This window comes from Phascolarctos cinereus, unplaced genomic scaffold (genome assembly GCF_003287225.1).
Source record: "Phascolarctos cinereus isolate Bilbo 61053 unplaced genomic scaffold, phaCin_HiC Scaffold_726;HRSCAF=1367, whole genome shotgun sequence".
Lineage (NCBI taxonomy): Eukaryota > Metazoa > Chordata > Mammalia > Diprotodontia > Phascolarctidae > Phascolarctos > Phascolarctos cinereus.
Genome location: NW_027556098.1, coordinates 28120837 through 28139130, shown reverse-complemented (window position 1 = coordinate 28139130; position 18294 = coordinate 28120837). Strand labels below are relative to the sequence as shown.

Below are 18294 nucleotides of genomic sequence, written 5' to 3'. Positions count from 1 at the left end.
TTAGGAAGAACAGCCTTTCTGATTCCAGGCCCAGCACTCTATCTTACTGTGCCACCTAGCGGTCCCTTGTTTTCTTTGAGTGATCCTTTATGACTTCAAGTAAAAGAAAACCACAGTCTTTGTGGCTCACCAAAAGGACCACGGAGAGAAGCATAGTGAGCATGTTGGGTTTGACATTACCAATAATTTAAAAAAAATGGACCAGAAACAGTTAAATTTACAATGGGAAAGAAGTATGACTAGAGAACAGGATAGAGCAACAGATAGTAAATGGATAGCCTACGAGCACTAATTTCCACATAATGTAAATGGACTTAGTCCAGAGGAGTTGCAGCCAGCCACACTACCAGATTCCGCCCAAGCCAGATTAAAATATAATTGGGAACTATTTAACAAAATAAATAAAAATACATTTGAAAACAGATAATGCTGATATGAGGTTTTCTAAGTCAACATGTAGCCCACTGGAATCACTATGTCTGGCTTAGTGGCCCCCTTTTCTATTTGAAATTGACATCACTGATCTAGAAGAAGTCCGCAGAATGCCACCTAGGTCCCTTGGAGGATTACAATATAAGCTCCATGAGGGCAGGGGCTATGTTTTTGCCCTTCTTTGTATCCAGGGCTTAGCACTATGCTTGGCACATAGCAGGTACTTAATAAATACTTGTAGACCTGCTGACATGACTTGTTGGAGGATATGACACTGCAGTTAGATAGCAATGGGTACTCCTGAAGGAATCATCTACATTGGTGAGATCATGGATCTGTTAACTAGAAAGAAGCCAGAACAAAGGAAGGAGGGCTCCATTGTACTCTGTGCTAATCAATTAAATCTGGAGTATTGTGTTCAGTTCTGACAGCCACATTTCAGGAGGGACAGGAGTACATCTAAATGAGAGACCTAGAAGATGAGGGATCCCAAATCTTTGTTGTAAGAATGGCTGAAGGACTGGGATTGTTTAGCCTGGAGACGAGATGGAGATGGGGAAGAAAATCACACTATTGAAAATATTTGAAGGACTTTTACCTAGAAGACAGATTAACCCCACTGTTCAAGAAAACAAAACTAAGATCCAATGGACTGGAAATTAAACTGAATTAAAATCTACCGCACTTTAACAAAGAACTTGTAGAATTTTATGGACAATGTCATGAGTTGCTTGTCACCTTAAGTATTCATGCACAAGTAGATTTATGATCTTGGACAATGAGTGGAAGGATAGACTTAAATGGTGTCCATCTGGACAAAAGATGCCATTTCTATAAATAAAAAGAGTTTTAGGGTCAGTGATGTGGCACAGTGGATAGAGCACTGACCCTGGAGTCAGGAGGACCTGAATTCAAATTCAATCTCAGACACATGGTACTCACTACCTGTGTGACCCTGGACAAGTCACTTAACTTTAATTGCCTCGCCAATTAAAAAAAAAAGTTTTAAAAAAAAGCAGGAAGAGAATACTAATCAACAGAAGCACTGGTGACTAGAAGTAGAAGACAGGAAAGCCACTAGAAGAAGGACTGAAAAGAAACTCAGCCTAGAATAGAAAGGACTCTAGGAATTATCTGCTGAGGGCCTCACTACTCCATATAAGTCATACAAGACAAAAGTCCATGGGGGTACTGGACAATCAGACAAACTCTTTATTTCAATCAGTTCTGTGGATACAGCTGGACTGCACCTCGCGGGAGGGGTTTTAACTGGTATGGAAAAACAACTGTTCATTGCCATCACTCATTATAGTGAGAAACTCAACAGGGACGTGGGACAGTGAATAGCCTTAAAAAAAAAAGGTGTACGACATACAAACAGAATATAACGCGCTGTACTATAGACACTTTCCAAGATATGGGTTCTAAACTTTCTTCACTTTTATAGTGGATAAGGAGTTAAACTAATGAATGAGGTAGTCTTGAGCCAGAATCAACTCCAAAACTAGGACCAAGTCTGCAGATGGTGAAAAAAAAACTATGAAAAACCCATTTGCTTCTTGCTTAATCCTTGTGTAGCGATAAGAAGCCGCTAGGTGGCGCAGTGGATAGAGCACTGAGCTTGGAATCAGGAATACTCATCTTCCTATGTTCACATCTGGTCTCAGACACTAGCCATGTGATCCTGGGCAAGTCACATAACCCTGTTTGCCTCAGTTTCCTCTTCTGTAAAATGAGCTGGAGAAGGAAATGGGAAATCACTCTAGTATCTCTGCCAAGAAAACCCCAAAAGGGGTCACAAGAGTCAGGTATGATTGAAAATGACTAAACGACAATAATAACTGATTTTATATAGCACCTAACATGTGCTATATAAAGCTCTGCATGAAATACTTTACAATTATTATCTGATTTGATCCTCATAACTCTGTAAGGTAGGTGCTATTATTATTCCCATTTTACAGATAAGGAAACTGAGGCAGGAAGAAGTGAAGTGACTTGCCCAGGGTCACACAGCTAGTAAGCATCTGAGGCCTGATTTTAACTCAGGTTTCCTGATTCCCAGCCTGGCACTCTAATCACTGAACCACCTGGTTGCCTAACTGTAGCAAGAGATATAGATGCACTCCCAAGATTGCTAACTGGGCCAGAAAAGGAAAGAGGAAAAAGATGATCATTCAATTCAACAATAAAACATTAAGTACTATGTTCAAGGTATGATGCTCAGTGCTGAGGATGCAAAGATAAAAAAAAAATCAAAGCATAAAGAATCATACCTACACCAAAAGATAAAAGAAAGCAAGATCCAGATGTGAATTCAAACAACTAATATAGGAGAATCTGGTACTCATGACCAAGTAACATTAGGGAAAGTCAAGGGAGAAATAATGATTACATGGAGATAAGAGGATAATGAAATGTGAAGTAGCAAACATAAGGCTCTGTTATCCAGAGAAAAAGTATACTTGGCCTTCACTTCTGTAGCAAGTTCGTTCTGGATGAATTTTATTAATTTTTCTAGCTCTATAAAATATTTTTGGCAGTTTGAATGGTATGGCACTGAATAAGTAAATTAATTTAGTTAGAATTCTCATTTTTATTACATAGGCTTAGTCTACTCATGAACAATTAATATTTTTCCAGTTGTTCAGGTCTGACTTTATTTGTGTGAAAAGTATTTTGTAATTGTTTTCATATAGTTCCTTAGTTTGTCTTGGCAAGTAGACTCCTAAGTGTTTTATATTGTTTACATTTATTTTAAATGGAATTTCTCTATCTCTTGCTGCTGGACTTTGCTGGTAACATGTAGAAATGCTGATTTACATGGGTATTTTTTTTTATATCCCGCAACCTTGCTAGAGTTGTTAATTATTTCAATTAGTTTTTTAGTTGATTCTCTAAGTAGACCATCACATCATCTGCAGAGTGATACTTTTGTTTTCTCATTACTTATTCTAATTCCTTCAATTTCTTTTTCTTCTCTTATTTCCAGTACAATACTGAATAATAGTGGTGATAATGGGCATCCTTGCTTCACCCCTGATCTTACTGAGAAGGCTCCTAGCTTATCCCCATTACACAATGCTTGCTGATCATTTTAGATAGATGCTACTTATCATTTTAAGGAAAGGTCCATTTATTCTTATGCTTTTTAATGTTTTACATAGGAACGAATGTTGTATCTTGTCAAAAGCTTTTCCTCCATCTGTTGAGATAATCATATCATTTCTCTTGGCTTTGCTATTGAGATGGTCAGTTATGCTGGTAGTTTTCCTAATACTGAACCAGCCCTGCATTCCTGGTATAAATTCCACCTGTTCATACTATATGATCCTTGTGATATATTGCTGTACTCTCCTCAGCAAGTTCATTCCCATAGCTGCTTGTTATTGCTAAGTGATCTGGGTGGGTCTGTGTTACTTGTGTGTTACTTGTGTGATTCTAGATCTCTGAAGGATGTGGTTGAGAGCAAGACCACAATGACAATAGTTTCAGGGCTAAAAGAGAAATATCAGAAAGAGGGCGAAATTGACATCTGTCAAAAACTTTTAAAGGACAAGAAACCGTTGATGGACCAGTATACTGAGCAACCTCTATTCTATAGCCCAAATGCTTAAGAAGAGAGAACTGAAGATTACGAACCAAAGCTGTGATACACCACCATGCCTGGGGCATGCCAGGCTCAAGTACCATGAACTACTGGAGGCCATTCGTGAATAGAGAAAAGAGCAGAAGGAGCTCATATTTAGTCAGTGATAACTACAGGGTTTGTTTGTTTTTTTTTAAATAAATGTGTAATCAACTGAGCTGTGTGCATTTTCTAAGGTGTGGCTTTGGTATTTCCCAATGAGGCATGGCAATAAAAGATTAGATTAATCACAGAGCAAACCCTGACAGTGTAAAAGACCGTGGGTTCCTTTCCCCAGGATATTCATTTCTGAACATAGTCTTATCTCTATCAGGAGTTTTATGAAGATGGTAAAATTTGACAGTGTTATGCCCTTGTCTTAGGTGTCAGAAAATCATTAATAATAGAATGACTAACTAACCTTGCATTTGCCAAAGTTAATCCTCCCTTCTCTTCTCCTACCTACACAAAACACTTCCAGGGACTGGCACATTTCAGCATTAAACAGCTTTCAAAGGTGTAGCACATTTACCTATTGCTTACAGGTGATTCAGACTAATGAATATATGAACCAAAACTCCCCCCCCCCACCCCAGCTTGGTAGCATTGCACTCATATCTATGGGACAGCTAGGTGGCACTGAGAACAGAGTGCCAGCCCTGGAGTCAGAAGGAAGACTTTTCTTCCCGAGTTCAAATGTGACCTCAGACACTTAGTAGCTGTGTGACCTCAGGCAAGTCACTTCATTCTATTTGCTTCAGTTTCCTCATCTGTAAAATGACCTGGGGAAAGAAATGGCAAACTACTCCAGTATCTTACCAAGAAAACCCCCAAATGAGGCCATAAAGACTCAGACACAACTGAATAACGACTAAATTGAACTCATATGTATGATGAGAAACATTTCTGAAACATGGGTTTACCTGATACTAACAAAGCTAACCACAGAATTTTCATGTTAGAAAGGATCTTAAAAGGTCATCTAGTTAAGGAGTTCTTTGTCATGAACCCTCTTTGGCAATCTGGTGAAACCTACTGACTCCTTCTGAGAACATTTTAAATGCATAAAAATTAACCAAAATACACAGAATTACAAAGGGATCCTATTATATTGAAATAGTTATCAAAATATCTTTTAAAATGTTCATGGATCCCAAGCTAAGAACCCAGATCTAATATTCAATACCTTGATTTACCAATAAGGAAGCTGGAGCCAAGTAAGTTAATGTTAAATAAGTTAGATGACTTTTCCAAGTTCATACAATTTATTTGTACAAGGCCTTAGGACTAGAACCTATGTCTCTACATATCCAGGTCCAACGCTCTTTCTACTAAAAAAAAATTAAATGCTGTTGACATGCCAAAGCATACTAGAAAAAAAAACAGGCCAAAAATAGTGGTGATTCCTGGAGGCCAAATCCCAAGAAAATAATTCTGGTCTCTGATATGATTCTTAGGAACAACACAATATAGCAGATGAAGTCATGGCTTTTGACTGAGGAGACAAATTCTAATCTCAGCTCTGCCCCTAACTATATGATCTTGATACTCTCTGAACTACATTTTCCTAATCAGTAAGATTGGGGCAGCTAGGTGATTCAGTGAAGAGAGCACTGGGTCTGCAGTCAGGAAGACCTCTCTCTGAGTTCAAATCTGGCCTCAGATGCTTACTACCTGTGTCTGATCTCAAGCCAAGTTTCTTCACTCTAATAGCCTCAATGCTTCATCTGTAAAATGAGCTGGAGAAGGAAATGGCAAACCACTCCCTTATCTTTGCCAAGAAAACTCCAAATGCGGTCATGAAGAGCTGGACATGACCAAAATAAGTGAATAGCAATAAAAATCAGTAAATAAGAAGGCGGAAGTAAACGAACTCTTCTATTTATTCTAGCTGCAGAACTCTATAATTACAATTCTGGGAAAAGGCATTGTTACATTTTCCAGAAAATCATAAAACTCCACAGCCCTCACTTCATTTTTAAGAGAGGCAAATGAATATCTTCCGGGGTCAATATATAATCGGCCACATCATCTAGAGCATTGGTGTCAAATTTAAATAGAAATAGGATCCACCAACCTGTACATAAGGATCCTTGAAGGCTGTATATTGACTTAGAAAGACTCAAAAGAACATTATCTGTGTTCTATTATGCTTTTATTTATTTTGCTAAATATTTCTCAATTATATTTTAATCTAGTTCAGGTTGTACTGGAGAGTGTGGAGGCTGTAAGCTTCATGCTTGACATCTCCAATCTAGAACACAGCATAAATACTGATATTCAGGATGAGTTGTAATGAACATATTCAGTACCTAAGTTTAACAAGAATGAGATCTAAGATAAATTTTAGAAAGCTTTCTGTTAAAAAGCAGTTAAAATGAAAAAGTTTTGCTGTTTTAACAGTTAAATGATTTATCCACCATCCCTTGGGGTGACTAATAAGTGAGGTGGTGTTACTGTACCAATTTTTTCTCTTTTACAAGATACATATTTATAGGAATCACAGGGGTTATCTAAAAAAAACTGATTTAATTGAAAGATGGTTGACTTGAACACAGCTAAGAAAAAAGCTACTATTTTCTTTATGGGACAGTATTGTATTAGTGGAGAGAACACTAGAATAAGAATTGGGCAATGTGGTTTTCAGTTCTAGCTGTGTCATTTGCTGTGTGACCTTAGATAAGTCACTTACCCCAAATGGCCAAATTTCTTCATCTGTAAAATGAGGGGGTTGAACCAGCTCAAACGTTTCTTCCAGGTCTAAAATACTATTATACTGCACTTTAACATACCAATTCAAGATACTCAAAATGCACCAAATATTAATTAGTTTCATGAGACTGCTTCTGCCCAGGTTGCTTTCTTTAGTATTGGTAGGGCATTCAAGGATCAGACAAAAGACCCTGTTTAATCTGCTGAATGCTACTGAGATATACCCAAGAGAGTAAGCCATTAGGATAATAAAGCCTTTTCCAGAGCTCTTCAGAGACACATAATTCTTCCCTCCAGCATCAACATAAGGCAGGTAAATAATGACTTTTCTTTATTATTTCTTTTTAAAAGAAAAACTCTGTTGAGCCTTCTGTCCGTTTCATCATTCTGTTTCATACCCCCCTTTAGAATGCAATCAAGTGGAAAGAGAAGCTCATATTCTTTAAAAACACCCATTACCTGCATGGGAACCATACACCTGCTAACAGGAGTCCACATGTTCACTTGGGGATCTTAAGAATCTTCAAAGTCTGTCCTGTACACAAAGCCTTTGGTCTAAAGCTAGCCCAAGAGCCATTAACTTTAAAAAATATGTATTTTGGTAAGTATAATCCAATATATTTCCTTTATAATTCCATGTATTTTGTTTTATGGTTTAAAATACATTGGTCTGAGAGTCTATAGGCTTTCACCAGACTGACAAAAGGGGCCTATCACATACACACAAAGAGGATAAGTGCCTCTGACTGTGCACGAAGAGACAGATCTATATAAACAAGGAGAAAACAGGGTGGTGGTGGTCAAGCAGTGGACACTTGAACCTCATTCTCATCTAAACTAGTCAAAAGAAGGAAGAATACATACAAACACAGTTTGGCACAGAGAGATGGGAAAATAGAAAAACAAGGGGAAAAAGAGGAGAGGGGAGAATGAGGAACTAGAGAGAGTGTAGATAAAGGAACAGATCAGTCCTAAGCAAAACAAATTCTGAGGATATGCAAAAAATTGTTTTTTAATGTTAGAACATCCTTTTATTTTTACCTTCTTTGACCAAGGTCACATACTTTTCTCTTATTTTTTTCTCAATTAAATGTAATTTTTTTTTTAACATTTTAAAAAAAATTTTGAGTTCTAAATTCTCTCCCTCTTCATATGCAGTCATGCAAAACATATTTCCATATTAGCCATGTTGCAAAAGAAAACACAGACAAAAAAAAAGAAAACAACAAACCAAGAAAAATAAAGTTAAAAAAAAAGTATGCTTCAATCTGCATTCAGACTATCAGTTCTTTCACTGGAGGTGGATAGCATTTTTCATTATAAGTCCTCCAGAATTGTCTTTGATCACTGCATTATTGAAAATAGCTACAGTTGATCATCATATACTATTGGGGTTATTGTATATAATATTCTCCTGGTTCTGCTCACTTCACTTTGCATCAGTTCATATAAGTCTTCCCAGGTTTTTTCTGAAAGCATCCTCTCCATCATTTCTTATAGTACAGTAGTATTCCATCACAATCACATATCACAACTTGTTTGGCCATTTCCTAATCAATGAACATTCCCCTCAATTTCCAATTCTTTGCCACCACAAAAAGAGCTGGCAGAAATATTTTTGTATATACACGACCTTTTCCTTTTTCTTTGATCTCTTTGGGATACAGATACTAGTAGTGGTATTGCTGGGTCAAAGGGCAGGCACAGTTTTATATAGCCCTTGCAGCATAGTTCCAAATTGCTCTCCACAATGGTTGGATTAGTCCACAACTGCAAAAGTGCATTAGTATCCCAATTTTTCCCATATCCCCTCCAACATTTGTCATTTTCCTTTTCTGTCACATTAGTCAATCTGATAGGTATGAGGTGGTACCTCAGTGTTGTTTTAATTTGCATTTTGCTGTGATTTAGTGATTTAGAGCATTTTTTCATATGACTATAAACAAATGATTTCTTCTTCTGAAAATTCATATCCTTTGACCATTTATCAGTTGGGGAATGACTTGTATTCTTATAAATTTGACCCAGTTCTCTATATATTTGAGAAATGAGTCCTTGCTGTAAAAATTCCCCCCATCCTCCAGTTTCCTGCTTTCCTTCTAATCTTGACAGTACAAAAATATTTATAGCTTTTTTGAGGAGGCAAACAATGGGAATCTGTATGTGATGTAATACTATTGTGCCAAACTCTTATCAGCGTAATGACCAACCAGGATCCAGAAGACTAAAGATGAAACATGTTTCCCATTCCTGATAGAGAGATAAAGAATTCAGAATGCAAAAAGAGATAAATATTTTTTAGGACATGGCCAATGTAGAATTTTGTTTTGATTAACTATCCATGTTTGTAATGGGTTTTGTTTTTCTTATGTTCACAATGGAGGTGGGAAGAGTGGGGAGGGTGAGAAGACAATTCTTGGCTGACCAAAGCAAAAAAAAATTTTTTTAAGAAAACTTGGGAACTCTGATAAACAAAACAATGACCAACTACAATTCCTAAGGCCCTACCACGAATGAAGCACGCCCGACTCCTGACAAAAAGGTGACACAATGTAAATGGACACATAATTTTTTAGACATGGAAATGCAAACACTGGTTTTGCTTGTGTATGCATGTTTGTAACAGGGGTTTTCCTCTTGTTTTCTCAATGAGAGGCATGGGGGGGAGAGAAGGACACAGAGAAAGCTGATCTTTGCGAATAAAATAAATATTTAATTAAAAAAACCAAGTACCCCTAATCTAAAGCATATTACACAATGGCATAGGCCTTTCTACCTCCTTTCCACCTACAAAACTATTTCTTTAGCAAGATCCATTATTGATAGCTGCCAATAAAGAAACTGTTTGTTATAAACATTTTCTACAGATGAACTTAATCACAGGTTTAATAAATGCTAAGGTGTGTGCATGTGTGAGTTTAAAATTTTTCAAGTTCTAAGAAATGGCCAAGTAAGTAATGCCTGACAGGATATCTACCAGATGAATCAGTAGCAAACCACTTTAGAGCCTACAGCCTGCTCTCTACACAAGCTGAAACACAGCAGGTATTAATGACAAAAAAGCATTTAAGGAAATAAAACTACATTTGCTTCAGGTAATGATAGACATTTAATACATCACTGCAAGACTAGTGTGTTGGACTTCTGTGATATTATTACAATCAAGTAACATCTGTTTCCTGGAAGGAGTGAAAACCACAAGGCAGAGATAGGGAAAAACCAGAAAAGCACCAGGATAAATGTTTGTTTTGCTTAACTGTAAAAAGCAAGTACTTTGCTTAAGTACTTAAGTGTACTTAACATTATTGGGGATGTTATTCATACGTTACAGTGGTTATTTAAAGCATTAATAAAATAACTAAAAGTTAAACAAAAAAATAAAGTATACTGAAAATGGAGAGGTGGAGGTGGGGGAAGACAAAGAGGCAGAGGGACAGAGAGAAATAGACATACAGAGCGAGAGAAAGAAAAAAAAGATAGAGACATTATGAGTCAGAAAGATTGAGACAGAGAGAGATCTAGAAACAAAAAGAGAGAGACAGAGACAGAGAGCCAGAGAGAAAGAGAAAGATCAAATTATGACCATATGCTTGAGAATGTCCTTAAATTAAAAGGAAAATAAAAGGATGAAATACCAACACAGCTGAGAAATGTCATTTTAAGTGATATGTCAGAACCATTGACCTGTTACTGCATTTGCCATTCCATGGGGAAAAAACCCCACAAATCATGAATTCATGAGAGTTGTACTGTTCTCAATTTCTGAATGACATTAAAAATGGTGTGACTAGAATGATCCTACTTTGAGTCTTATTCTAATGCCTCACAATGGTTCAGAGGTTACCTTGTGCTTTCTAAGCCTAGACCAACTTAGCACATGGTCTGGTAGATGCTACTGAGAAAAGGCTCAGAAAATGTTCCTGATGATGAACTGTGTGTCGACTGTCCAAAGCCCAGCTGAACCTTCACAACATACACAACAACCATATCCTCTCACATAGCTGCCACTCAGCCATAGGCTCTCATCACTCTGGAATTACTGCCATACCTTTCAGGGTGGTTTCCCTGCCTCAAGCTTCTCCCCACTTTAGTCCATCCTCCACTGGGCTGCCAAAGTGATTTTCTGAAAGCGCAAGTTTGAGTTGGCCCTACCCTTACTCAGTAAACCAGAGTGGCTCCCTATTGCCTCCAGGGTCAAATATAAAATCCTGTTTGGCATTTAAAACATGCCTCTCTCTTTCCAATCTTCTTACTCTTTACTTCCCTGCATGTAGCTTACAATCCATCAACATTGTTCTTCTTACTGTTACTTGCACACTGCACCCCATCTCCTGGCTCAGCCCTTTCACTGGCTGTCCTCCAGGTCTGGAGAACTCTCCCTCCTCACCCCTACCTCCCCCCTGGCTTCTCTCAAATTTCAGCAAGACAATTTTCCCCATCAGTGCCTTCCTTCTGGGACTGCCCCCAATTTAAGTTGTATGAATCTTGGTTGAGCACAGCTGCTAGCATGTTGTCTGGAGTTAGACTGTGAGCTCTTTGAGTGCTGGGACCATGTTTTTGCTCCTTTCTTTGTATCCCAACACTTAGCCCTTAATATATGCTTGCTAATATATCTGCACTTAATTGTAGTCTTCTGGGATGGGGATGGGATGGGGTGGGGAAGCAAGGCAGGAAGAAGGGGATAAAAACAGCAAAGTAAAAAGTGCACAGCATAGAACAAAAGAAAACTTACAAGGAAGTGAAGAAAAGATGGACAGCTCTCAACACAATGTGTAGTATTTATCATACAGGTTTTCTTGAAATGAAAATTTATTTTTACATATTTCGAATCCTCTCTTATGTTCTGCTATGCACCTGACATGCTTTTTTCCCCTCTTTTTATTTAAGTTCCAATATTTAAATTTACTTTTTTTTTCTTTTCTCCATTCTGTATTTGTGTTCTGGTGTTTGAGTCTAAAATAAAATTTTAAAAAAATGTTTGCTGACTAAAAGAGAGGCTTACTATCAGAAGACTGGCCATGTGGGGATGGCTTTTTTTTGGCTATAGTAATTCGGAAAGACCATCTGATAAGGCACGGAGGTAACTGGGAACAGCATTAGCAGAGGGAGTACCTGTGCCAAGGATCAAGTGGTTAAATACCTGGATCAGTGGCAGAGATAATTGCTCCAAACAACAGACAATCTGTGTAGTAAAATTTGTCAGAGAGCTGTCCTACTAGCTTCATGAGCTTCACCACACCATACATGAGATTCCTGTAAGAAGAGAAAAATGATCAAATTAGCAGGTTGGTTTCCCTGGGAGCCCAAAGAAAAATGAAAACAGAATCATCTACCCCAGTACCATAAAAGAGTGGTGTCAAACATGAGGCCTGAGGACTGCATGCAGCCTACAGCACTTCCAAATGAGGCCAGAACCAGATTAAAATGTGACTGGGAAATATTCAACATAATAAATATAAATGCAATAAAACATAGATAATATTACATTTTAAATCTAAGTCAATAGGAGGCCAACAGGAATCCTTGTGTATAGATCAGCAGTCCCCATTTCTATTTGAGTTTACATCACTGCCCGAGAAAATAGTGATACAAGCACCTAACACTCAGATGCTACCAAATTTTAAGTGGAGGATTATCCTACTGCTTGCTCCCTCTCCCTCTCATTTGGAGATTCCACAGAATAAATCAATCACATGACCAAAGGTCTAAATGAAAAGTATGCTTAAATAAAAACTTAGTTTACCCTTGGGGGAACAAATAGGGAGATACCAGTGTACTAGCATATGGTAAACAGGCTAACAAAAATGTAGTTGATACTGCATGTTATTTACCCCAAAACTTTTTTAAAAAACCTATAAAGAATTAAAGGGACGTTAGCACCAGGCAACTCTTTGTAGTCAATACCATTTTGCTGAATCATTTGAACACTGTATTTTGTAAAAGGCAATGGAAAAACAACTGAAACAGCTGTTCAACAAGGTTTCCAATTAGCACTGGAGTCTCTTAAGTTAGTTTCAGTTTCTAAAGAAGATGCTGATGAACTGAATAACTGAGGAATAAAGTGTTTAAAAGCAACACACCATGACGTGATGGGAAATCCATAGGATTCTAAGAGAAACTGCCAGAGATGCAAAATTAATAAAATGGAAAGACAGAGGAGGGAAACTGGGCTGGCCACTTGACATGTGAGTTGTTTGCCTACTGCCTAAACCTAACCTTTGCCAAGAGTTGTCTGAAAGCCAAGAGCAGAGTCCAATTTCAATAAACTCTCCTACTGGAATATCAGTGTAGAAATGACTATCAGACAATTGAAGCAGGCTTACTGGTTTTATGAGTCTGCTGCTTATAACAGCAACAGTCAGTGAGAAGCCACAGCGTACAGACATTGGCAATGTTACAATGCTTCCTCATTCCACTATGGGAAAGAGTCTCTCTTAGTACTCTTGTTCACTCTTTCCTCCGAGTCTTCAATTTGCCTTGAATAGGAACTTGCTTTAACTTAGAATAGAAGTTCCAAAGCCCAGAAGTCTGTGAGTCAAGATTAGGTATGGGGGAGGGAGGAAGGGAAAGGGAAGTCTCAGCATCAGTGTACTTCTTCCTGATATCTGTCTTTTATCACCTGTAGCTTTAGTCTGTATCCATGAAAAATACATATAAAATAATACTTCTGCTTCAGACCCCCTCACCTAAATAGTTAATCTAACTTCCCTTTGCAAGGCTTTCCACTCCCAATTTAGACCATTTTCCTCTGTCTTGAGCCTTCAGAGCTTCCTCAAAGGACCTAGAAAACTCATTCATACTAAGGTGTTAAGGATTCAATATCTCTCCCAATAGTTTTTGCATTTTAAGAGCTATACCAAGGGACTTTTAAAGTCAAATGACCAGACCCCTTTAAGGCAGAATTATAAGAATGGCAGTTCTCAAAACAAATCATAATGAACTGGATTTCTGTCTAATAGTAAACCAATCTTAATCCAACTGAAGGAGTTGGATTACCCAAGGTGAAAGTCAATGCAAAAGAAAAAAATACGTAGCAGGCAATTCTGGGGTGGCTTGGAGCTTAAACGTAAGTAAAGACCTTAGTAAAACCATACTATGTTCTCAAAACTAATTTTTAGATAATGCTTTAATATTTCAAAAATGTTGGACTTCTGTCACTGCTCACTCACTAGGCTAAGGTTCTCTTGCTTCCATTTATCTGGAATAATAGGAGCCTCATGCCATCAAATTGTTTAGAAAAAGAAAAAACACAAAACCCTCTGACATGACAAGCTCTGAACTATAACAGGCCAGAAATTAATTTTTCATTATTTTCCCCATCAAAATATCTTTGTTTCCACTATGCCAACAGCATGCTTAACCCAAAAATTGTCATGTGAATATTTCATGAAAATATGACTATTAACAAGTTTATTTAAAGTGCCTAAAACTTCTGGAGAGTTTAATTAAAATAATTTTGAATTTACCAGAATTTCTCATATAAGTAAAGCCAAATTTTACATTTTAGATCATTATAGTTACAGTTATCACTAAAATCACAAATATTGGGCTCTTTGGAGCCACATGTATTACAGTATTTCTGAAAAACACATTCACTCAGATCTATAAGAAAGTCTCACTTACCCAATAATGAAACAGGAGACAGCAGTCCCTAAGAAAGCATAAGCCAGAATAGACCCAAGATTCCTGAAAAAGTGTCTCTAAATAAGAAAAATATAAATCACTTTGAGACCTTTGACAATATAGACAAGCCCACCACATCTCTCCAAAAAGAGAAAGCTTACCTACAAGGTCAGTTTGGGTTATGTTAAAAGGTAAAATAATCAGCTCAAACACTGTGACAAGGAAAACTAATTCCTTACCTCCATGAGCTAAAGAATAAATCAGGAAAAGCTAAGAAAAGCCAATGGGGATGCTCTAGTTAATCAAACCTAAAAGAGAGCTACTTAGGTTTTATGTGGATGACCAATTGCCAAGAATCAAAACACACCTAACACTAAAACGACACTGGCAAGACAGATACCCCTTACTCCAGGAATATTTTCCTGAGCTTCCTTTTTGTATTGATATGTTTTCCATGAGACTTCACATAGCTTTTCTGCTCTATGCCTCTAATTAACTTAAAAAACATTGTGAGCTAAAGTTCTCTCTCTCTCTCTCTCTGTATTTGTCTGTCTTTTCCTCCTATCAGATGAAGCTTCCTCAAGGCAGAAAGCAGATCATGTCTCATCTAACCTGGTTTCTCCCCCAATGCCCATTAGCCCAATGTTCTGTACCCAGAAAGTTCTTAATAAATATTTGGGTTTTTTTTTAAGGCAATTGGGGTTAAGTGACTTGCCCAGGGTCACACAGCTAGTAAGTATCAAGTGTTTGGTCTGAGGCCAGATTTGAACTCAGGTCTTCCTGACTTCAGGGCCAGTGCTCTATCCACTGCACCACCTAGCTGCCCCATAAATATTTGTTAATGAAACATAATCATATCTGTCTTTGGTGATGTAGGAGTCACTTTGGCATCTTATAGTACCCTCAAGGTCAATATCATGGGCACCAATTAGTTCAGGTGTTGGCACTCACTTGAAATTAATCTAGGGAAATCCCAAGATCTGACTTTAGGAAGTGGAAAAGAAGAAGACTGGAAGAAAATATAACTATTCAGATATTTCAAGGGATAAGGTTTCATCTTAGAAACAAGTCTTTCACACAATGTAAATATATTTTAAACGGTCCAAAAAGACGTGCTGGCCTTTGAGTAAGCTGTTCGTCTCCAGGGTTCATACAAAAGGATAGCAAATTCTCTTTTTCTAAAGTCCCAAGATTTTGTGAGCTATCTTCACAGTCACATGAGGTTTGTTTTTACAGGTTACTGTGTCATGGTTTAGGTTATTCAATATCTGGGGCCTTCTCACTTGATAGACAATAACTATTACCAAAAAAAAAAAAACCCACAACAAAAAACCACATACCTAGGATAAAAAAAAACAACTCATTTTAAAAATTAAGGAAGAACCTGAATCATCAGTGAGGCTACTGGCAACCAGAAATCAAAACTGAAAGAGCGGGGCAGCTAGGTGGTGCAGTAGATAGAGCACTGGCCTTGGAGTCAGGAGGACCTGACTTCAAATCCGGTCTCAGACCATATACTTGACACTTACTAGCTATGTGACCCTGGGCAAGTCACTTAACCCCAACTGCCTTACCAAAAAAAAACAACCTGAAAGAGCTAGGGCAAGACTCACTGGTTAGAGACCTGCTCATATCTGAGTCTCAGCAAGGCCATTGACTGCCTCTATTCCATTGTCCCAAATGCTTGACAATGGCCATAATAGGGGTGGGAGAATATGTGAATGGATCATTAATCCATCAACCCTAGCAAAAAAACAACTCAAGGGGAAGCTAGGTGGCACAGTGGATAGAGCACCGGCCCTGAAGTCAGGAGGACCTGAGTTCAAATCCAGCCTCAGGCCAAAAATGTGACACTCACTTAGCTGTGTAACCCCTCAGCAAGTCACTTAACCCCAACTGCCTAAAAAAAAACCCAAAAAACTCAAACCTTGCTGACCACAAGGATTGTCACTGTAGTAAAAGTTATACTATTTTTATCTATCTCTGGAACATTATATTTGTCCCTTAAATCAGTTATCTTCTGATTAAAAATAATAATTCATTTACATAGCAGCAGAACTTTTTTTAAAAAAATCAGATTTCAAAGAAATTGAGAACCATGAATCTACTTCTATTAATTCCACACAGAGCTTAGCTGGGTAAGGGTGTGGGAATATAAGGTGGAGGGAAGGGATATGACAAGAAGTAATCAGTAACACAAGTTCACTGAATCCTTGACCATCCATATATAAGTGATTCAGGATTAAGTGTTAAACAGTACCAGAATTTAAGAATACCTCAAAGAAACCAAGCTGCATCAATTAAATGGAAAGGTTTTTTTTATCCATAAGGTAAAGAAAATTGAGACTAAAGAATCAAAATTTTTATTTCAAAATAAAATGCTATCTGCTTATAATTATTGTATTTAAACTGCATTTGCAATATTGGAGAAATTATAGTAAAATATAAACAATTATTTAAAAATTCTTGTGTCACTTGACGCAAATGAATACACCTGGTCCTTTTAGTGTTAGCTTTCCACTACCACTCAGCATGCTTTATGCTCACTTTTTATTGTTTGATTTATAGTCAAGTAACTCAAAATTACATTAGCATGAACCAAAGCAAAGCACAATAACAAAGTAAATCTACTGTCAGAAAGAGAATGTGTTTCAAAATAGGAGCACTCTGTGTGTGTGTGTGCTTGTAGGCATATAACATATAGATTTTTCTTTCTGTCATTACTGTTGTAAATAATCTAGACTTTAATGTAGCTCAAGAGAGACTGGCAGAAAGAGAGCTCACGCAGCTATTTTTTGAAGAATTCAAAATATATGGATATTTCTATAGTGTCCCTTGAGAAAACAGGGAGAAGTGAAGTAGAAAGAACTTCGTACCTATTTCTCCATTATCAAAATACGTGATTTTGTTCCTGTGGTGTCTAACTTTGGCTGGTTCCATAATGCCTCCCAAAGCTTCCATGCTAATGAATGGAAGTGGGTAGGTGGGTAAGGGAAATGGTAGACAACATGTCTATGTGGTAGGAAGGGTAGAGGGATGGAGGAAAATGGACCCAAAAGCACTTCAACCCAAGAAAGGCTAGGATCCATCAAAGAAGTATTTATTAAGCATCTACTATGGTGACAGGATTTCCCATTGAAAACCCACTTGTTACTATTACTACCTGTTAACTAGTCTTACTACACTGAAGCCAAACTAGATTTATTTCCCTGCTCTTTAGGCACTCAGAAGCAGTGTAGTTTAGTAAATAAAGAACTAGTCTTGAAACCAAAAACACTTGGGTTCAAATACCCTCTCTGACGGTCATGTGGCTTGTTATTGATCAACTGGTCTGGAAACAGATTTTCCTTCTCAGATAAGGACTTTAAGTGCATTATGACAATTCTCATTTATAAAGAACTCTGAGATTTACTAAGTGCTTTCCTCATAAAGATCCTATAAGGTAGGTTATTTACAGATGGGGAAACTGTTATAAGTTTCCTCCATAATGGCTTTGGGGCACTAGGTGGCTTAGTAGATAGTGCTGGGCCTGCAGTCAGGAAGACTCATCTTCCTGAGTTCAAATCCAGCCACAGACACTTACCAGCTGTATGGCCCTAGGCAAGTTCTCTTTTCCCTGTTTGCCTCAGTTTCCTCATCTGTAAAATGAGCTAGAGAAGGAAACGGCAAACCGCTCCAAGATCTTTGCCAAGAAAACCCCAAATGAGGTCACAAAGAGTCAGACACAACTGAATCAACTAAACAACACATAGTGACTTTAACATATAAGAGGTTAAGTCACTAGATCGGGGGAAATAGCTTCTATGTGTCTCAGGCATGATTCAGAGACAGGTCTCAACTCCAAGAACAGTACTCTAATACAACATGTTTGTTTGCTTTTTTAAAATTGTAAATTTCCT

At 37.6% G+C, this 18294-nt stretch overlaps 1 protein-coding gene across 1 annotated transcript in view; it reads right to left on the bottom strand.

The window, feature by feature from the left end:
* Positions 1-18294, bottom strand: part of SLC9A7 (solute carrier family 9 member A7) — a 197785-nt gene that overhangs the window by 82134 nt on the left and 97357 nt on the right. Inside the window, exons 4-5 of the mRNA XM_020992885.2 lie at positions 14396-14472; positions 11913-12025 (exon numbers count right to left, since the gene is read on the bottom strand). Coding sequence (XP_020848544.1) covers positions 11913-12025; positions 14396-14472 — 190 coding nt within the window. The remainder of the gene's footprint in view (positions 1-11912; positions 12026-14395; positions 14473-18294) is intronic.